This window comes from Leptidea sinapis, chromosome 15 (genome assembly GCF_905404315.1).
Source record: "Leptidea sinapis chromosome 15, ilLepSina1.1, whole genome shotgun sequence".
Classification (NCBI taxonomy): domain Eukaryota; kingdom Metazoa; phylum Arthropoda; class Insecta; order Lepidoptera; family Pieridae; genus Leptidea; species Leptidea sinapis.
In genome coordinates, this window is record NC_066279.1 from 1,444,813 (window position 1) to 1,468,568 (window position 23,756).

A 23,756-nucleotide genomic window follows, 5' to 3' on the forward strand; every position below is an offset into this window, starting at 1 on the left:
CCGAGAAAAAAGATAACTTAGCCCGCTACATATTGCAATCATAAAAAATAGATTCCAACCAATAGAAAAGTAGAAACTGGTGTACAGTTAAAACGCGTAAATGACTAAACCATAGATATAATATATAGAGATGATTAAATTTCGGTACGAGTTATAGAAATTTAAAAGAAATAAATTTGGAATCTATTCCTTTGAATTGCCTTGGTAGCTACGACTTTATTGTTTAATTTAATCAATCTACCTATATGTATGTTGGGATGTGTTCATATGTTGTGGAGGTTTTCACCGATCCATATATATATAGCGAGTTATATTTAAAAGAAATAAATTTGGAATCTATTCCTTTGAATTGCCTTGGTAGCTACGACTTTATTGTTTAATTTAATCAATCTACCTATATGTATGTTGGGATGTGTTCATATGTTGTGGAGGTTTTCCCCGATACAGGTCATAAAAGTCTGGCATTTTCTTTGTTATCATTTGTATGCTATAAAAGTAGAGTATATAAAGTAGAGCTAGGCGCTGAGTTGCGCGGCCGCTGACTACTGTGACGTCAGTACACAACACTCACTCATAGAGGCGCATGATGTTATAGCGTCACGAGAATTACTCGCATGAAATAAGTACAATTTCTACGTATCCATTTAAAAATATAATTAATTATCAAAGCCAAATATTTTGTCAACCCTAGTAAGGTGTCATGTCAGGGAACCAGATTATTAAACGGAAAGGCCTACGTACCTATTTTATCTCATAATTGTCTACTTTAAATTTCAAGTAATATTTATATGTTTTAATATTTCAAATTATTTACATATGACTTAATAATTAATAACGCTATTTCTATCAATAATAATAAAATAAAAGTTAAATAATCAAACAAAATTAATTAATTGCAAATTGAAAATATCATTAAGATCGCTATCGGCAGGTAAGCTGCCCATGAAGCTGGCAACGTTACCTCTTTGTATAGCCAAACTTATCCTTTGACAGAGGTACGTACCAGATCTTGGGTCACCTGTTAAATCGGTTAGACGCCTGGATAGCTCTTTTACGAGTTTTTGTGCCGATGAACGCCAAGGACCCATTGTCTCTACTCTAAAGGGAACAAATATGTATCCATCACCGAGTGATGCATATTTCCTCCGCTTTAGGTTTTCTACTTTAATAGTTTTCCTATTTTTCATTTATAAATGTTTGCTACCTCAATACAAGGATGTTGGTATACTCAAGTAGTAGCTACATAAAATGTCAAGTTGGAAAAAATGTTTTTGTGAAGGATAGAGTGTCTTTCTCTAATTGCCCAACGGTTGCAGAGATGGAACAGCGTTTTGAATCGGTTTTCGCATCAATAACACCGACGAAATGCCACACAAGCCGTATCCTGACGAGCGAGGTTGTGTATTGAGCAAGGCGGAGCACACTTTGAGCTGTTTCTGTAAATTTGACGTTTATTATGAAAAAGCAAGTGTTCGTTTAGGTTGTTTCGTTAGGTTAGGTCTTTTAAAATTTTTGTCGTTCCCCGCATTAGTTAGAAATGTAGGTACATCCTGCGTAGTTTACTCTTTAATATTACTGAAATAGGGTTGGCACATCAGTAAAATTAATAATATTTTTAAGCTATTGCATAGCTTCTATGGCGGGCCTTGAGCGTGGAGACTGAATCCAGAAATTCCGTAACGAAAATAACCTAACACTTACTTACTAGATCTATATAGATATTTCGCCGTGGTCATTACAGTTGCCTTGGAACAGCGGTTACACGTATGATTTTTGTGCAGAAGTTTCCAGGTTCAAGCCTGGGGTACGTCTTGATTTTTTTTAATTTCTTTTTTTTTTATTACGTTTTTTTAATTTTTGTTATTATGACAAGCATTTTTATTTAGTTTCAGCTGTCCCGTTGTCTGTCTGTAATCAAATCTTGCAAGTAAAATTTTACTCACTTCCCGTTTGCTTTTTTTTTATTTTTATTTGGGGTATGTTATACAGCGTTACTACGGTTCATAAATATCGTGAATGGACTTTATAAGGCCCCATTTAACCTCCTTTCGGCTTTACGGGTAGTTTTGTAACATCCTGTATAAGCATGAATTATAGGAAATAGTTTTCATTATAACAATGCGAGTATTCCCCAGGAGTTTATTTGTAGAATAAATTATAATCATTAATTATATAAAGACACAAAGTTTGTTACCGAGTAACTGAATAAGTAAAGTTTTTTTTTTTATGAAAATAAGGGACGAGACGAGCAGGACGTTCAGCTGATGGTAATTGATACGCCCTACCCATTACAATGCAGTGCCGCTCAGGATTCTTGAAAAACCCAAAAATACTGAGCAGCACTACAATTGCGCTCGTCACCTTGAGACATACGATGTTAAGTCTCATTTGCCCAGTAATTTCACCGACCGAAACACAGTAATGTTTACACATTACTGCTACACGGCAGAAATATGCATCGTTGTGGCATCCATAATCTAGCCGGCTTCCTGTTCAAAGGAGCCTCCCACTGTTAGAATAGGTAGGTAGGCTTTGATAACCTCCTCCTTCCATTGAAGCCGGTTAAAAATCAATCACTCTCATATCACTATTATTAACAACGAAAGCAAATTGCTTCGTATTCAATCAAGTATGCAAAACAATTAATTGATAGCATATGTTGATTCTGTACTTACATGATTCACGAGATCCATTAAAATCATAAATCACAGAACAAGTGGTTTACTCTGAGAGGTTTAAATGTGTCTGAATATGAATAGCCAATTGCAGATTTAATAATAAGTCGTTTTTACTATGTTTGGCATGAAAACTTTATAAAAGGCATAACATTTATTTTTTGCAAAATTGATTTTCTAACACTACCACTGCTTCGGAAAAAAATGGCGCCCTGATAGAGAAGAAGGGGCGCAAGAAACTCTCTCAGCATTCTTTTTTTGCGCTCTTTTTTTATAAAATATACAATATGGTATGTCATTGTTCTTGCTGTAAAAAAATCATAATCTAGTCCGAGGCTGTCCGATCACTTAGATATTCAGCTGTGGAGTAGTAGGACTTACGACAGAGCCATTTTTTAATAAAATATTTAAATTATATTATTTATAGATAATGCCTGACAGCGGCTGGGACTTTATTATAAAAGTGTATACATTTACCCTTAAAGCTATTATATTTCTTGTAACCAAGAGTATTAGAGAATTACAACAGGGATCATAAATCGCCACCATAATGAATTCCAGAGATTCATGGCCGGAGGGTAAAAAAGTGTTCCTCTTGTTGTATTCATCTTCATCATCATAACAGCTGGAAGACGTCCACTGCTGGACAAAGTCCGCCCCCAAATATCATCACGATGATCGGTTTTGCGCTACCCTCTTCCAACGTATTCCGGCGACTTAACCGAGAAGTGGACATAACAAGTTTACATATTTTGTTCCTTGTTTATATCGTCGTATTAATGGTAAAACCGAATAAGTATCGATTTTTGGAAAACTGAGTTAAAAATACACTTTTTCTTAAAAAAATGAGAACTATCTAATGGTAAAACCCACATTGCAGTTTTACGCAGCGTTACAAAGATAATGAATGGTAAAAAACACTAAAATAGGATTTTTCATAAAAGTTGAGACTTAAAAACAATTATTACAACATATTATCGTTTTAATTTTTTTTTCTACAAAATAAACAAATTATCCTAATAAATCTCTCTTTCAAGCTGAAAGTTTCTTTGATGCCCATTTTGGTGGTCTACATGCAAAAAATACGATCAGGAGTTAGCTGTTTTTCGCTTTAGTGAAACTTTCTTAGCAGAACTCGAATATAGAATTAAATCATATCTAACCGAAATAGTACTTTTTATTCGACAATAATTAAGATAGTGCTATATAATATTAGAATGAACTTAGTGACGGACCTCAAAACTGTTGCTTTGTTTTTAGCTAGTGGGCTTAGTTATCTGAAATGATAAGTAATTGTTCTAAAAATAAATTTTAGCGCAACTTTAATTATAATTTATTTTATCAGAGATTTTGTTTATTCAACTTTCAATATGTTCTCTCGTTTTGACAACTTGGGCATTTAGTCGGTTTTACCATTAACACGACGATATATACACTAGCTTTTACCAGCGACTTCGTCCGCATTGAATAGTTACTTTTAACAATATATTTAATTTCTTAGGATACTTTTCAAATAATTCACATACAAACTGCTCTTTCCACTGCTTGCAGCGCTCTTCTATGATACAGAGCATATCCCTTGTCATTGTTGACAGTCGCTTTAATAATATTTCCCTTTTAATCTCCTATTTCATCCCCATGTAGGTCAAAGTTTCAAAATTCTCGAAAAAATGTTAATAAATAATTTATTATCGAGTTCCTAAATACAAAGTTTCATGGTTCAATGACGAATACAAACTGCCATCCCCTATTTCAACCCCTCCATTTATTTTTATGCAATAAAAGGTGGCCTATGTCTTTTTCCAAACTCTAGTCTATCTCTGTACTAAATTTTATCAAAATCAGTTCAGAGGTTAAGGCGAGAAAGCGTAACAAACAAACTTACATTCACATCTATCTATATCTTATATATAAAATTCTCGTGTCACAATGTTCGTTCCCGTACTCCTACGAAACGGCTTGACCGATTCTCATGAAATTTTGTGAGTATATTGAGTAGGTCTGAGAATCGGCCAACATCTATTTCATACCCCTAAATGTTAAGGGTTACCGAATTAATTTTTTTTAATTTTTTTACATTTTTTTTTAAATTTGTTTGATTATGAGTCAGCATTAAAATACATACAACTTCAAATTTTGACCCATCTACGATCAACACTTACTTTTGTATCGCGATTTTAATATCGGCAATACAACGTTTGCTGGGTCAGCTAGTAATATATAAAAATGAATTGCTGTTCGTTAGTTTCGCTAAAACTCGAGAACGGCTGGACCGATTTCTCAAATGTAGGTCTTGAATTATTTGTGGAAGTCCAGAGAACGTTTAAAATGTGAATAAATAGGAAAATGCTGCTAAATTAAATAAAAACGACAATTTTGTTATTCCTTTAATGTGCCCATACTTAATTTCTATGAGAGAATTTATTGACGCACGGTTTGACAGTTCTACTGTGCAACAATTTCATTACGACAGCAGGGTGCATATTTTACGAAGTAATTTTTGATGTTATGATATATTATTGACAAAGTCATATAAAAACATTATTTTATTTATTATAAAATAAAGACAACGTCTGTCGGGTCAGCTAGTTTTTAATATTAGTAGGGATTATGATTATTATAAACTTTCTACGTAACAAATATATACATAAAATTAATTTATATAATTTTTTCTCAGAATGATTTTCTTCCTTGAGGATTTTCGCCTTAGAAACAGAGTTCTGGGGAAAAAGAAAAAAAAAATAAAAGCAATGATTCAGTTCACTTTTTTTTTATTAAACACAAAATCACTGTTTAAGTACATTAAAATACAAATGTTGTACACGAAATGGCAACATGAATAAAAGTTACATAAATATATCTATCCAAACTTAATTTTACATTTTAAGGTTACAAATGCAAGGCACCTGTGAGCACCAAATTTATTGTAATATGTTTAATTTTTAATGTTTCATCACCCATTTTCAAATAAACAATAATATTATTTAAAATTTTAACTATAAGCTCTCTAAGACAATTCTCACATAAATTAGTAGAACTTTATCTGTTTCACATAAACTAGAATCTACATAAAAGAACTATTTCAATTAATAATACTATCTATAATTTAAGAAAAAAATATTAGAATGAGTCTACGTTCGTCTTCAATATCTTTCGACTTTGACTTTAAAATATTTTGTGACATAAACTACAAAACAACAGCTAACAACATTAAATACATCATACTATTTACAATATATATATTATATTATTTACCAATATTCCAACAAAATATATTTCGCTGTACATTTTGGAAGACTTCTATCGCCACAGCTTATTAATAAGCTTCTTAAATGGCAATAGCTCACTACAATTTCTTGCAGCTGCATAATTGCCCTTCATTATTAAGAAATGACAGTACATAGATAATTAATTTTTAAAATAACATCAAAATCTCATATCGAAATATAGACCCAGAAACATCATAGGAGGTTTTCCATTATAATTGGCGCATATTTGCAATAGCAATAAGTTTTTGCTTTTGAGTTTCTTTCATTGGCAATAAGTGACGATGAAATTTACGAGACAATTAGGACGTTCGGCTTATGGTAATTGATACGCCTACCCATTACAATGCAGTGTCGCTCAGGATTCTGAAAAAACCCGAAATTTCTGAGCGGCACAACAATTGCGCTGGTCGCCTTGATACATAAGATGTTAAGTCTCATTTGCCCAGTATTTTCACTAGCTACGGCGCCCTTCAGACCTAAACAACATACATTTCTGCTTCACGGCAGAAAAAGGCGCCGTTGTGGCATCCTGTGTAAAGGAACCTCCCACTGGTATGCTTTTGAGTACTATGATTTTGAGTACATGTATGTTACCGAAGTACTAAACTGACAAGAACATTAAACGAGGGGTCAGTGACCGAAATTTGATCTTGTTCGCGACATGCACACTATAGAAAAATAATATCAACACAATTATTTAAAATACTAAATATAGTCAAACTTAGACCACTTAGGGCTAAACATCTCGAAGTTTTTTCACTAAGCCAAGTTTCATTTCAGTTAAGTTAAAGAGGAAGATCCAGAAATTGCAAGCATCTTATGTCTACATCAAGTACGTAATAAAATACAAGTTAGTAATTATTGCTAAAAAATACAAAAATTTTTTTCATATGTTTTGATTAACATTTGGTGAGATGAACTTATTAAAAAAAAACTTGTAATACGAAATATTCGTGTAAACCATGCAGAACACAGATTGACAGAACTCGTAAGTTTGTCATATTCATAGCGATATACACCATACTATCATTCTACTTTTCTTCAAAGTATATACCTACTTAATTGTAATTAATTAACTGCCAACATTAAAATTATAAAGTACTATAGTTTGATACTTAATTTCAGATCTTAAATTAGAAATGTACAATAATTGTATAGAAACACGTTAATTCTTTAAAAAATATATAGTTAAAGTATCTAAAGGTCAAAATATGTAAGATGAAAATACCCGAGCGATTTAAAATATTAATTCCTACCTTATAATTCCATAAAAAGTTGAAAATACCATTCAAGATTAAGATCCAATACAGTAGATGCCCGCTTAGTATTTTTAACTCTTAGTAAATGCAATAAAGTTGACAATCAATAATCATTTAAAAATTCTCGAGTATCTGTCTAGTTTAGGCCTATCGCAGACACACTTTTTGTGCGATTGAGTCTGCGGCACACAAAAAGTCTGCATTTCGCGCAAAATGTCTTTAGCAGATATTTCACAGACTCAACGCACACGACGTAGATTTTCGTTCATTTTGTCGGCAGAACTGTAGGGATGTACATGCAATGGAAGTACAGAGATTGTGGTGTATTATTTCTTACTTGAGATATTAAAAAAGACGAAGAAATAGAGAATTTTGGGTGCATTCTATTCTTTCAGAATGATTATTAAAGGGAGTGTTTCATATTAAACATTCAGCTCTTAATCTACATCCAAATAAATTTGCACACTTCATCCAACAATTTTCTTTTTAAATTTCTGTCATGATACTCTGTCAAAGATGTATCATGTACAGTGCTTCTATTTCTCTTTTTCTCTCTTTCTATTTCTTGAATCAACATCGATACATCGATATCTAGCGCCAGTGCAGACTACAGACTGAAGTGAGCGTTTTATGTTTTTGGCGCAATTTTTATACAGTGCGGTGCGGCGCCATCTGTCAGATTTACGAGAATAGTTTGTGTGTCAGACTTTATGTGCGTCTGACGTATGCAGTACTGCATATAAATCTATATGTTTTATTATCACAGACTAAAAAGTGCGTCACGGATAGTCTGTCGTCTGCGATAGGCCTTAAGTTGACCGCAATTCTAATTCTAGATCTGTAGTATATCAACTCTGAACACTAGTGTGATGTTTTAAGGAACTACATACAATGCACAAATAGTAATACGACTTAGGCTTGGAACATTCATTCTGAAGGAGATGTTATGGATATCAAACACGATTCAATCACTCAAGCTGGTAGGCGTAAAGCACACAATATAAAAGGGCTCATAATCAAACATTTACTTGCATAACAAAAAGATATAGGTACCTAATCTTATAGACGGGTCTTAAGCCTTAAACTTGTACTCTATTCATATCAAAAATATATGACAGTCTCCAATCAATTTTATTCATTTTGAGTCTTATTTTAGATTTATTAAATTTTTCTTTCTATACTCCTTTATCAATAATAATCACTCATTATTTCCATCTCTATTTTAATACTTGCTAAACCTCCAAATGCCTCTTAAATATTTTAATCAGTGGCATAAAATAAATATTCATTTTTCTATCATTCAATAAACTATTTGTGCGTTTAAGATTTTTCTCTACAACTAACTATAATACTGGTTGAAGGCTCCTAAATTCTTCGTATTTACAAAACCTATCAGTCTATGCATAAATATTACTATAAATAACTTACACTATCGGTTAATACATAACGATTCAACGTATTTCGGGTCCATCTCATCAATTTCTCTACCTTTTGTTTCAGGGACGAATAAGATTACAAATAAAAGGCATAACACTGATATACCAGCATAAAGCCAGAATAAGCCATATAGACCTATATGGTCTTGGAAATCAGCAGCAGTTTTGACGTTTACAAAGCCACAAAGATGACTGAAACTCGTCGCTAACGCACTTCCAGTACTCCGGTACTCAAGAGGAAACAGCTCCCCAATCAACAAAGATGATATTGGACTTATCCCCAAAGAGAAAGCAATTGTAAAAGTCAACACACACACAAGTGGTATCCAATCGTATGAGCCTGGCTCAACATGTGTCAGATCGGTTGAATTTCTGAAGACCTCTTCATAATACGCGTAAGATCCAAACCCTGCTAATGCTATGGACATCATAACACCACTTATCATCAACAATGGAAGTCTCCCAACGTTATCTATAAGCATACCAGATAGGCAAGATGCGAGCAATTGGACAACACTCGTGGCAATTGCTCCTCCGTGAGGATTCATCATTCTAAATGTCTTCTTGAACATCGGCACTGCATAGAAACTGAAAACATGAGCTCCAGTAAATCTTTGGAAGAACATGAGTCCACACGTAATCAGAACTGGCCTTGTTAATCTCTTGGACAGCAACACTTTCAGTTTCCCAGTTTTATCATCATTAAACTGTTTGCTAGCTAAAATATTTGTTCTTATGGTAACTAGTTCTTGGCGAATATCAGCATCGGGTCCTCGAAGCCATTGCAGTGACTCAGCAGCAGTTTCTTCTTTGCCCCTCAAGAGCAGAGACGAGGGAGTTTCGGGAATGAACAGCAGAGCCATAAAAAGAAGAATTGGCGCTGAAGCAACGACCAGGGCTAGTTGGTGCCAATTGAGGTAGGCGCCAAGAGAGAAAGAAATAAGAATTCCGATCTGGTTCAATATTTTTAGGACTGAACTGAGGCAGCCTCGTATTTCTGGTACTGCTATCTCTGTCACGTACACCTGTGGACAAATAAACATTTATTAATTTACATTTATTAACAGATCCAAAACGGCTGGACAGATTTTGATCCAATAATTCTAGTAGTTGTTTTAAATTTTTATCAAGGTATATGAGTATACATTTTATTTCAAGTATAATATTTTTAATTTTCCAAAATCCGAAATCAAGCCTTTTGATTTTCCCCTATTCACGGTGCCTAGAGTTCTTTGGGTGTCTAAATGAACAATTATCATCATCAAAAACATCATAATATCGTAAGTACCAGAAGACATCCACTGCTGCACAAAGGCCCAATAAACAATAATAATATCAAATGGGCAATTGTCTAAAATAAACAAAGAAATATTTTGAAAACATACGTAACGCTAATTATTAAAGATTTCATGTAAACACAATTTGTTGCCGTCAATATCATTCAGAATCACAAATAATATATTTAAATGAATTAGTTATGACAAATTCGACAATCATTTCAGCATATTATATTTCAAAAGCTTGGATTGTACCCTGTAAAACAGTATTATGTAAAACAGATATTTCTAAAGGTCTTCAATTAAGGTTTTTCCACATTCAGCAAACGACAGCGAATGAAAGCTAACGAACGAAAGACAAAGAGTGTGTAACACTTGTAAGGGTTAGAATAAACTAACGTTTAGACTACTTGACAGTCCGTGACTAATTTTGATTTGTTAATATGTGTGTTAACTAGTGCCTTCATGTAGGCCCTATGCACGTCTTTAAACTTAACTCTAGAGTAGCAACTCTTAGTAGCCTAATCTGTGTATACTAGCTTACCCGACAGACGTTGTTCTAATCATAATAAAATAAGAAATTATAAGAATATCGTAAATTCTTCTAAGCCTCTACACGGCGCAAGGAATATATCTACCAAATTTCAAGTCTCTACGCCTTATGGTTCCAGAGATATCGTGATGAGTCAATACATACTTTTCTTGCGCTGCTTCTTCTATCTCAGAGCGCCATTAGTTTCCGAAGTGGTAGTAGTATTTAGTATATTAGAAATTACATCAAAAAGTATTCTAAAGGAAATAATTTTGAGAAAATAAATGCCTTTTATGCCTTTTACATAGGTTTATATGTATAGAAAAAAAGGCCGCGTATGGACTACAAACCGGCTAGAATGATATCCATGAAATTTAAGGCAATCTTAAGATTAGCCTAGCGAGTGTTTATCCTAGAAATTTGGAATCAAAAATCAATCTCATCAAAAGATTTTTTTATTTTCTTACTTACTCTTATTTAATTTCCCAATGTCCCCAGATAGCACATTAAAGAAGATTGTTATTAGAATCAAAACTCGGTGAAATATGACTCAATAGTCATAAAATATGACATTAAATTTCTCCATCTATCATCAATGTTAATTTTACTATGAATTATCATTTTACAACCATTCGATTTAAGCATTGATTGCCAATTCTCGCATTTCTATATAAAGCTATTAAATTAAATGATATTTACACTTCACTATCCAATAACATTAATGTACTATTAAGCTACTTTCTATAAAGTTTTTGATGTAAAGCCATGTGCATATATAAAGAATGACGTTAAAAGAAACCTAACTGTACCTACCTAAAGCCAACACCAACTGGACACAAAAACGGTGTTCTGCAACGTACCTACAATACCACCTTTTTTTATGAAAATGTATCTATATATGTTAATAAGTATTTACAAAAACCCAAATTGGCCTCGATGAAAATGATGGGGTTTGAGAGTGGGTTGAGTTTAAGTCCTAAAACTCGAGGAAGAGCATAAACGCTTTAGGTTTTTCGTCTAATTAGCCTCAATTTTACTCACTTTCAGGGAGTGAAAATCAAAACACATGAAGGGGTAGAATAGATCCACAGATTTAACTAATAAAACCTTTAGGCTACAAGAGATTGCGAGTAGTGATAAGGTCGCTTGTTGTACTAACATAATTCTTATGTACAAATTGTAAGATTATTTTTAGTGCCATAAAGAATTTTCATTCATTCATTTATTCAAATCTACGCCCTGATATTCTCAACGAAGACAGTTTTATTTATAATAATAGTCCATACAATTGTTATGAAAACAGCAGAGATACAATAGTTGTTTCAGCGACATACCTACACTGTGCCTACATTACAATGTATAACAGTATGAAGTTTTTCTGATAACAAACGTATGTTTGCATATACATATTGTCTTTAAGGATGTAAGCTTCAGAAAAAAAATTGGTATTAATTATTTAAATATCATGTCAGTCTCAAGTTGTTTTCATATCTTAACTGATATTATGTGTCTCTCAAATTTTACATACTGCAATATTATTCAAGGCAAAATACCAGACGTTGGCATCGGTGTCAACTTTCATTATTTTTAACTTTTTTATGTTTGGTTAGATTCTAAGTGTATTTCATCATCTCAGGAATACTAAATATAATTTAATTTATCAAAGTATCCTTTACATAGTTTACTTGCTACATGACTTCCATAGTGGCGTCTTTTTTTCGCCACAGACACTATTTATGTTTCAGTTTAACGGGCGCCGAAGCTGTAAACTGGGCTCCTGAGAATTGAAAACTGACGTCCCAAGAATATCAGCAAAATCTAAGCAACTTGAGAAAAATTCTTAATAATAACTTCAATAATAATAAAATATATATAAAACTATCACTCAATTTAAACATTAATTATCGGAAGAATCTAAGCCCAAATGACAAATCCAGAATCGCTTTGCATGTAACGCACTTTTTAAACTATCCTGTATAATTTACTTGTATTTATCTTACACTGGAAATGTACGTAGCTATATTATTAAAAGTTATCTTATAAAATAAATAATATAATTGACTTTTTATTTGTTTATTGGTTGATTGCAACACAATTTCTAGAGCCGTGTGTCTCATACATTCGTAACAGAATTGTGAAAAGTTTTATGTATTTGAACTGAAATAACTATGCATGTTACCCGTTATTATTTAAAATAGAGTATAAAACAGCATCTATTTTAGCTATTAATGTGTTGATTGAATAAGAAATGTCTAAATTTACACCCTAATATCTAAAGGCCTTACAAATAAAATTGGTATAAAGTTAATTTTGAGAATAAACGAAAATGCAAAATGTTTAGAAATAGACTTTTTACTTATAATTAGTTTATTCGGAGGTATAACGTTTCCCGCGTTTATTTACAAGGCAGCTTGTCATTCGGAAAACTTCAGAATTATCATTGTATTGACAGTATTGTCAACGATATAGTACACATTTTCTTAGTTTATTCACAGTTATAACTTTATAACAAGTTTATTTGTCTTATTAATAAACGCGATGTAAAGTTACTTCAAGTTTAAAGTCACTTCTCCTTGTCATGTAATCCTGTAGTGACAAAGATAAGATAAAGACAAAAAGTTTAAAATTTGGAGTAAGTTTACTTCGCGTTTGTTAATAATACAGTAACAGAGCAACAATGTATGTTTAAAGAAGAGTTAGAAAAAAATGGCAGCAGTTTTTTTTCGACGCAGTGTAGACAAGTAGCAGTAATTCTATCAAAAGGCCGGCTTACGAGTGAATGGTATTTAACATTTATTTTTTCTACGTATGTTTTATTATTTAAGCTATTGCATAGCTTCTATCGCGGGCCTTGAGCGTGGAGACCGAATCCAGAAATTCCTTTACGAAAATAACCTAAGACTTACTTACTAGATGTATATAGATATTTCGCCACGGTCATTTCAGTTACCGTGGAACAGCGGTTATCACGTATACTATTTGTGCAGAAGGTCCCAGGTTCGAGCCTGGGGTTCGTCTTGATTTTTATTTAATTTCTTTATTTTTTTTATCACGTTTTTTTATTTTTTATTATTATGGCAAGCATTTTTATTTAGTTTCACCTGTCGCGTTGTCTGTCTGTAATCAAATCTTGCAAGTTAAATTTTACTCACTTCCCGTTTGCTTTTTTTTAAATTAATTTTATTAAAAAAATACTGCATAAATAAAATAAATAAATAATTATAATTGCATAAGTTGATAAAAAATGCTATGCAATAGCTTTACCGCAGCAGTCCCCAAGTGCCACACGTCTTTTTTTTAATGAATTTTTTGTTTAAAAACAAGCGCACATGGATCTGCATGCGTGGTATTATTTTTCACCAAGACAAAGATAACGGATCCACTCGACCATCAACTATTGAAGACATCGGGGTACAAACGTTTATCTTCCGTAAGAGGCAGATTTAGCTTCATGCGATTTATTTTTATGTCAAACGATGAAAAATTTTAACGGTTAATGAGCGAAAACTTTACACAGCAGTCGAGGCCGAGGGTATTTTTCTTCGTTTTGCAAGATATTTTTATTCTTTTGAAATTTGCCGGATGACTCAAACTTATTGAAACAGTCCGTGTGGTGACCACTGCTTAGTAATAATTAAAAAAAAAATCTCAGTGGACTTTTCTAATGTTAAAAATTAATTTCTATCAATTGTTTCGTTCAAATTAGTAATAAAATGATATGGTCATAATTTATATTCATAGCAATATCCTGCACGTACATAAACATTATAATTTATACAGTAAAATAAGCGACAACCATAATTTAAACACTAGAAATAACTACAAGTTTATAGTGCTTACTAGGCTCTGTAAAATAAACAATACTTTTGCATGCAATGGTATTAAATTTTACAATAAATTACCAAAAAGTGTATCTGAATCTAAATATATAAAAATGAATTGCTGTTCGTTAGACTTGCTAAAATTCGAGAACGGCTGGGCCGATATGGCTTATTTTGGTCTTGAATAATTTGTGGAAGTCCAGAGAAGGTTTAAAAGGTGAATAAATAGGAAAATGCTGCTAAATTAAATAAAAACAACAAATTTGTTTTTCCTTTGATGTGTCCATACATAATTTCTATGAGAGAATTTATTGACGCACGGTTTGACAGCTCTGCTGTGAAACAATTTCATTACGACAATAGGGTTGAGTATTTTACGAAGTAATTTTTGATGTTATGATATATTATTGACAAATTCATATAGAAACACTATTTTATTTATTATATACAGAAAACCCGTCAGCTAGTTATCAATAAATAAATTTAAATCCTTTATTAAGCGAAGACATTTAATGTCAAAGACGATTAAGTAAACGATATGACCATGTGAAATTGAATAGTATTTTAGTTATAATTTTTTATAGATTTTATGGTTAAGCCTTGTATTGTTTTACTGAATTGCATTATTTGAATTGTATTTTTTTCGGTGATAGACATTGACGAGCAATCTGTTAATTTTATGTCAATAATTTTTTTTTACTTTGACAATTAATTTTTTTAAGTTGCAAAACAAGAAATCATTAATAAGAAGACAATTTTGTAAATTTTACTAAGGTATTGATGATTTCTTTTGATAAATTTCTGCTCGAAAGCAACCACTAGATTAACGGGTTTGTCTTTAAACATTTTATAACTACCCACCACACGCGGTTATGTTGAAAATAGGTCTCAACAGCTACGGTTATAAATCATGGACGTTGTACTGCTATTAACTAAAGATTAATTACATGTCTAAACAAAATATTAATCCAATAACAATGTGTTATTGTTATAATTCCCTGAGTAATTGATGGTTTATTTAAAATCCACTTATGGAATGAACGGGCGATGAACCACTACTCTCGAATCTTTGTGAATACTATATTTATATAAAAAATATTTTACGTTTAGTTTCGGCGAAAGTTTTTTAAGTTCGGAGTTTAAAGAGGTATTTGTCGAGATGAATTTAAATGATATTTTGCAGTGTACGAAGTTAAAACAAAGAAGTCGTAATGTTTCGGAGATGGTCAACTGAAACGATACAATTTGAAAAATACTATATAAAGAGGGAGTGCACTTCATCAAATTAAAAGGGTATAGAGCTTCCTCTATGTTTCTTCAAACAGCCCGTCTTTTTTTATGACAATAAGGGACGAGACGAGCAGGACGTTCAGCTGATGGTAATTGATACGGCCTGATCATAACAATGGAATGCTGATGATTCTTGAAACCCAAAAAATTCTGAGCGGCACTACAATTGCGCTCGTCACCTTGAGACATAAGATGTTAAGTCGCATTTGCCCAGAAATTTCACTAGCTACACCCTTCAGACCGAAACACAATAATGCTTACACATTACTGCTTCACGGCAGAAATAGGCGCCGTTGTGGTACCCATAATCTAGGCAGGCCGTATCAAATACCATCAGCTGAACGTCCTGCTCGTCTCGTCCCCTATTTTTATACAAGAAAAACGGAACCGGACATAACTCTTGACAATATTAGCTTAGACCACTCAACATTTAAGTAAGACCTCGCTGCAATAAAAAAATGGCAGTTATAGAGACTGCCAATATAAGTTAGAACTTATAGTATTAAAATTTGAAATTTTATTATGTTTAAAAACAATTATAGACGACCCTTATAGCCCAGTGGTTAGTGCTGGGCCCTGCCTACTGAGCTAGAGGTCCCGGTTATGAATCCCGGTAGGTGCAATTATTTATATGATGAATATGAATGTTTGTTTCCGAGTCACGGATGTTTATAATTTATTAATTGTATTTATGTATGTTTAAGTAAGTATATTGTATTAAATATATCGTTGCGTTGCACCCATAGTACAGGCTATGCCTACTTTCGCGCAAGATAATTTGGGTGTCAATATTATTATTATTAATTAAATTATTAATTTCAATTTATTTTAAAACTTAGTTTCAATAATGTATTAATGAACAAATGAAAAACATTATTTCAACAATGTGCAGTATATACACATTAAACTTTTCACTATATCCATTCAATTTCACTTATAAGATACACACAGCACAAATTTTTTATTGACTATTTCAATTTTTTTTTAAATATTTTATTCGGTTCAAAATTTTTCTTAAGTCCTTCTGTGTGCACTGTATTTTTTGCGTCAGAATATTTTCATTGCGTTATGTTATACCCTACTCTCTAAGAAAACAATTTTTGTAGATATTGATGAATGACCGCGCCTTAATCATGACTAAAAATAGTAGGATTATAGTAACAAACCTGGGTTATCATTGTCATACAGCACACGATCATTCCGCCGCAGAAGGACGTGACAGATATCATGTTGACACTGGTAGACAGAGAAGTAGCCAGCCAGGTGATGGTGTACGGCAGAGCGATGGCCAGAAGAACTCTTCGTCTACCCAGGCGCATCGCCACACCACCCAGAATACCGCCAATTAACGCTCCTGTAACAAAATATATTAACGACCTTAAAACAAAGAATGCATAATGTTTTCTTTTCCTTTTATGAAAATACGAGACGAGCAAGGCATACAATGCAGTGCCGCTCAGGATTAATGAAAAACCCCGAAAATTCTGAGCGTCACTACAACTGCGCTCGTCACATTGAGACATAAGATGTTAAGTCTCATTTGCCCAGTCATTTCACTAGCTACGACGCCCTTCAGACCGAAACACAGTAATTAACATATTACTGATTCACGGCAGAAATGCCTTTCATAATCTAGCCGGAGCCTCCCATTGACCATAAATAGTAGCAGCGTTTCCTCGTTGGATAGCTAAGCTGATCCGTTGACCGAAGTAGCTAATAGCGCTTGGGTTTCCAATAGCTCTATTGAGCTCTAGACACCAAACGGCATAAAGATATACATATTTGCGATGTTTACTGTCTTCGGCAGTCGAATCAGTAGCTCCATCAGCACGAATTAATGTAGCTTGGACATCATAAGGCGATGAGTATCGACGCAAGTCACATTATACACCAGCGCCCTCCCCGGACCCTAAATACTAAGGCCATTCCATCAGGACGCGTAGAGTTATTTTTCTGTGCTTAACGTTAGTTTCATACCCAACACAAAAGATATAAGAAGACACCGAGATTGTATATTTGATACTGCTCTAAGACAGTGTGTGCTTAAGACCAGACGACAAAGAGAAAACTTAATCAAGGCGAGGCTAATAATACATTATGTAAGTATCTCTGGTTACTCTGTGATAGTTCTAAATGCACATGTTCGCCGAGCAAGTCTGCCTTGGTCGACGCGAATTTACCCGAGCTGTAACCGAGCATGACGGCTCAGTCTCATCCAATACCCACAAATTAAAGTCTAAAACCTATATAGTCTAGTGGTTAGTGACCCTGCCTACCGCGCTAGAGGTCCCGGGTTTGAATCGCGGTAGGTGCAAGCATTTATATGATTAATATAGTGGTTCCTTTCCGAGTCATGGATATTACATGTATTTATGTATGTTTAAGTAAGTATATTGTATTAAATAAATCGTTGTGTTGTACCCATAGTACAGGCTATGCCTAGTTTAGGGCAAGATAATTTGTGTAAAAGTGTCGCAATAATATATTAAAGTGTTCAGCGCTCTTTAATGGACTTTCTGCCCTGAGGACGTCCTCTGCCCCAGCAAGGGGTTCATCCATCATCTCTGTATGATCAAACAACCTCAACATTTCTTTAGAAAAAAAAGAAAAAAAGTGTAGGTAGGAAAGAAAAATAAACAAATTTTATGTTCAGAATAGAATAGGAATCAGGTGAAAAAGCTCTTCTGGACACTCCCCGTGACAAATCTGGTAGAAGACACGAAGAAGCGAAGTCTCTACGCAACGCCAGGTGATCGAGTCGTTCACAGATTGTTCTAAGACTTCAGTAGATACAGATAAGATCTATTCTCCTAGTCCGACACACTCATCAACAGCATTTATTTATATATCTTTCTATTTTGAGAGGAACAGCTGAGACTAAAACGGCAGCCAGCCCTTACTTCTCTTGTTTTAATCACGTCACTACTTGTACTAAATACTTCCACGATATAAATTGTATGTGTTTACGGAAATTCGACAAATTTATTAGCGGATCCGGCGCCACTGTACTTACCTCGTAGTATTTTACTTCAATTACATTTTGTATATACAACTTTATATACATATTTCATATCATGAAAAATGTATGTTTAGCTGTCTTTAGGATCTTAAATTCAATTGTGTGATTTCTTTAATTCTCCTCAACCATGCTCACATAAATTTTATTAAACAACTATCTGCCGTTAGAATTCGTACTGTCTCAATCGATAAATAAAATACCTAAACTTTTGTATAAAATAAACTTAACAAACAAAAGGAATCCTTTTATATAAAAACAAACAAAAACTGAAGATTTATAAATTAATGTTAATCTACCTACTACAGTTCCCTAAAATTTAGTTTATTCTTTAAGTCCTGAGAAAGTTAGAAAGATTTAAAAATTCTTATTAGTTATTCATTTTAAACTATTATTTTAATTTGATTTCTGAACGACGGGGGACACATCAAAGAAAAATCAAAATCGTTGTTTTTATTTTCATTCCGAGCATTTTCATATTTATTCACCTTAAACCTTCTCTGGACTTCCACAAATATTTCAAGATCAAAATTTGCCAAATCAGTCCAGCCGTTCTCGAGTTTTAGCGAGACTAACGAACAGCAATTAATTTTTATATATAGATAAGCTTGTAAACGGATTATGATCTTTTCTATTCTTCCATAATGTTATAGCTTTAACGTCAATTGGACCGCATTATTATTACTAATCGTGACAGAGATCAGCCCTATATAAATATGAATAAAAAGTGCATAGAATGGTCTTTGATTAACGAGAGTATTACAAGTTTTGATCATTTCAAATACTTTTGAAAGGATTAAAACAAGTAAAATTGTAGCTGTATTTTTACATTTAGTTTTTGGGTTACATTATTATTATTATTTATTTAAGGTGACGTTTCAGATTTATAAAAGGTCACGTCTTTGCAGGCTGATGTTTTCAGGGGTACTGAGGTTCACAGAAGTCGTCTTTTAATTTGTCATAGTGAAGTTCAGTGTTATTTACAGCCTCGGAGGAGATATTTGCTATAGAAAAATATGCAGTAAACGTAATGTAAAATTACAGTAACAATTATTATACTCTATCCTAACAAAGGCACAAAAATGTTTAAAAGGAGGCTACAACCTCGAATATTGTTGTACACATTTATTGGTATGGAAAATAAACACTTTTGTATTTGAAGTCCTATACCCAAATCAAATCAAGTCAAAATCACTTTATTTACGTAGGTCACGGAAATGACACTTATCAATGTCAAAAGTTTACTTTTCTTTTTACATTTACAGGCACTTCGTAAAAAGTTTGAGCTTTGATGGCAGATTACAAGGAAATCAATGTCACTCTTTTCAATAAACATTTACACCTCCATTATTTTACAAATCATATTTCAATTACAAAATATGAAAAGTGATGCAACAAAAATACTCAAACGTCAAATAGTCAATGCCTTATGCGAGTGATCCAAAATAGTAATCTTAATTAATCCACATTCACCGTAAATAAATAATATACTAATCATAAAAAGTAGAATCAGATTGAACATTCATTTTAAAGTAATTTCGTTTAAACAATTTGTTATGTTTTTAAAGTGATAACCCTCACTTCTAGGATTAATACACAAATAAAATTTGAAAAAGTTAAGTTCCGTGCCGGTGCTCTAACCAACTGAGCTTACCGTTCGAGTGTCGTATCGTTATAAAATCTTGTATGCTTTGTTCAACTCTCAGGTTGTGGCTTCATCCACAGGACCTACTTTATAGTTGAAAACCTGCTCAACCCCAATATTTGCATATTAGGAAATGAACTTGAGATGTCGTTCTTGTAAACCTAAACAATTTGTTATGATTTAAAAGTGATAATCCTCACTTCTAGGATGAATACACAAATAAAATTTGAAAAACAACGAAATTTTATGAACGATGCGGGACTCGAACCCACGACCTCCGGCGTTCCGTGCCGGTGCTCTAACCAACTGAGCTAACCGTTCGAGTGTCGTATTGTTATAAAATCTTGTATGCTTTGTTTAACTCTCATTTAGTTAGTTTAATTTTACAAAGATACAGTTTTATCTCTACATTTCCAACAATAATGGATTTCTTTGCGATTGCAGATAAAGTCGCAAAAATGAGCTTGTTTCAAACAAATTCCTCAGAACCGTGTGCGTTTTATTTGTAAGAATTTACTTACTACGGGACGGAATAATATCGTTTCAGAATAAAACATCGACGCGAGATTTATGGCTCGATTGTTTTTCAATCGATTTTGCGACTCGATTGATCGATTGCATTCCGAATCGAATTGAGTTTGCACATGTAAATATAATCGACATTAGATGATTTTATGATCGAAAGCTTCTTGGAAGGGTAAAAGCGCAGTAGGCTTGGGTTATAATAGGTTATAGTAAAAGTTTCTTTCGCATTATATGAGAACTCGAGACATATTTTTCTCCAAAGTTTATTTGTATACATAATATTATGTGAAATTTTGTTTGATGCCTTTTTGCGATCTTATAGGTGGTATGTTGCCTGTTGCTGTAGAAATTTTGAGACTTCTGATAACAAAAACAAATGTGCAATTCACACGTGGTAAAAGTGAATGAAATCTTAAAATGATAAAGAATTTTACTATAAAAATGATGAAAAAACTCTACAAACATATTATACGTACACGTGTACAAAACACAACGGTTGTTGTGATGCCATTTCTCAAGAATTATGAATATTTTAATGAGTGTGCTTTACAACAAGGATTATTATTGTATGTAACGTTATCTTACTATTTAATGAATGAAAAAAAAATATGTTCCAATTACAAATAGGAAGATATTTTGCACGGATATATATACTAGATGAATTCCAAGCTATAGCACCGGAAATAACAACCACAGCTACACTGTCTGTTAGAAGAAATGGGAGATCTTCTTTTGTTAAAGTCGTCTATCTTAAACGCGTCAGTTTTAACTTTACGGAAATGTAAATCAATTTAAAAACGACGGAGTCCTGGTTTACACATATTAAAAAAAACACGAAAGCACTTCTTCCTTGCAGTGTCGTCGATAGAAAAATGTTGATAAACCACTCGCTCACTCTTGACGATCTTAACACTCCAATCAACGCACTCACAAGTGTAAATTACAGAATTATGGTGTAAAATTCTAAATTACTCCTTGCAGCCCATCGAAGCCCTGTTAGAGCAATCTCGTGAAATTATCTCAATATGTGTAATCAAATAACGCGCGAAAATTGGTGTGGTAAAATTTTTATCAAAAAACGTAATGTCATGTTTAAATTTGGAATTCGCGTTTTGGTATAATGTTCTATAGATTGGATATTGGTATTTTTATAATTACACTCTTTTTATTAGCTTCAACTGTATGTATGTTTGTTTGTAACCGACACATTTGAGCTTTATTTTTGACCAATTTTAAACGGCCAGATTTAATTCAAACTTCGTAGATTTATCGAGGACCGATGACAATACATGAATCTGATAGAATTATTCCATTTTTCAATTTGCTAAATAAGATTTATGTTAATTTATATTATTTTTTCATCTATCGCGCTTTAGGCAGGAATTGATGTTAAATTTAAATTTCAACCATTATCTTTTCAACCAAAGCGTGTTTTATTAGTTCTTATTTAAACTTTTTTATTCTATTGCTTTATCTAATCTTTAGTTGTAGTACTTATGAGAATTATAAAATGGAATCACCTTCCAAATACCACACTATCGCGTAGTAAGCTTAAAATAGATAGATAGTCTCTCTAAATATTGTACAGAATATAGATTTTAGTCTGTGCGGCCTAAGTCAATGTACTCAAACCTTTCAAACACGAAATTATCGTAAAACACTCGATTTACGACAGCCCTACGTGAATAAATTCATTATAGGGTTGTCAGTTGCGAAATAGCACTTAACTCTAATAGAATTTACTTCTAGCCAGTTCATAGCTTGAGATACGTTACTTACATAACTTAAAACGAATTCAAATATTCTTTATTATGGAAATATTTCTCTCATTGTTGTTTTTTTATCAAGTATATAAGCCACTTGACATTAACAGTGACAAAATAATGCAACGTGTAACTTAAGACCTAGGCGTGACTACAAAAAGAGCACGTCCGTTTATCTAAAGAGCTGGCAACGCTCCTGTGATGTAGGAGAATGAGGGCGATGAGCAGTTAACATCAGGTGACCGTGCGTTTGTTTGTCATTGTCTTAAAAAAAAACTAAATAACTTTTTAAAATTTTTGAATGAATTCAACTTTACAATAAATTCCTAACACTCGAAAAATCTTCAAAACAGCAAAACGAAAATATAAAGGGTAACTATTCAAATGGAAGTTGACACCCCTATAATTATTTGCAAATATGTGGGCATTGCAAATGTAACTTTTTATTAATGCTGACAAGGTTCATTTTCGCGAAGCAATACATATTCCCTATATTACGTTATTTCTCATATCATACATTTTATCTTCTACTTATATTCAGAACAAAATACAAACAGCAAACCAGTCTTTTGTTAGCACTTTACGCCGGGCCGTATAAGACCTAAGACCTATATTATAATAATAAACTGAGATTAGGAACTGGTCAAGGGCGATTTTTATGTCCCGTTGGTCGAGTTATTTATGTTTTAGCCACGGGTTTGAAGGTTGGATCCAAATGAAAAAGTGATGGGTAAATGTTTGTTGTATTCATTCAGACAAAGAGTAGAACCGTTAAATAGTTTTTCTCACTTTCGCGATTATGTCTAGGCATTCAAACGCTTCAACTTCTACGCTTCTAAGCTACGACTTCAATTCTCTGAACGAATTCTCTGTTGAAACTAAGCCAACCGCCCGATATCGACATTCAAAAATCTTGGTATGTTTGTTCACTTCTTCAATTGTAACTCCATCGTCTCATCGGGACAAGTGTGCTACAGATGTAATCTTTAGAGGACCGGCGTTGTATCCTGCATCGTCCATAAATTTTGGAACAAATGAATATTCTCGTCAGAACAAATAATATACGGACCTTGAATATTCCACGTTTCTGTCCCATGAATAGAAGTTAAATAGAATCCTAATCATCTACCATAAAGTAAGCCTTGTGCTAATGCCTCCATTTATGTCTAAATTCTATAAAATTAACTAGTCATAAATGAAGTTCTAAACTTATATCTTGTAATTAGAATATTGTACAAAATATGAAAT

General features: G+C 33.0%; 1 protein-coding gene across 1 annotated transcript in view; it reads right to left on the reverse strand.

Moving 5' to 3' along the window:
* Positions 1–5,429: 5,429 nt before the first annotated feature.
* LOC126968395 (facilitated trehalose transporter Tret1-like) overlaps positions 5,430–23,756 on the reverse strand; it is a 112,865-nt gene continuing 94,538 nt past the window's right edge. Inside the window, exons 5-6 of the mRNA XM_050813402.1 lie at positions 16,726–16,913; positions 5,430–9,664 (exon numbers count right to left, since the gene is read on the reverse strand). Coding sequence (XP_050669359.1) covers positions 8,633–9,664; positions 16,726–16,913 — 1,220 coding nt within the window. The 3' untranslated portion in view covers positions 5,430–8,632. The remainder of the gene's footprint in view (positions 9,665–16,725; positions 16,914–23,756) is intronic.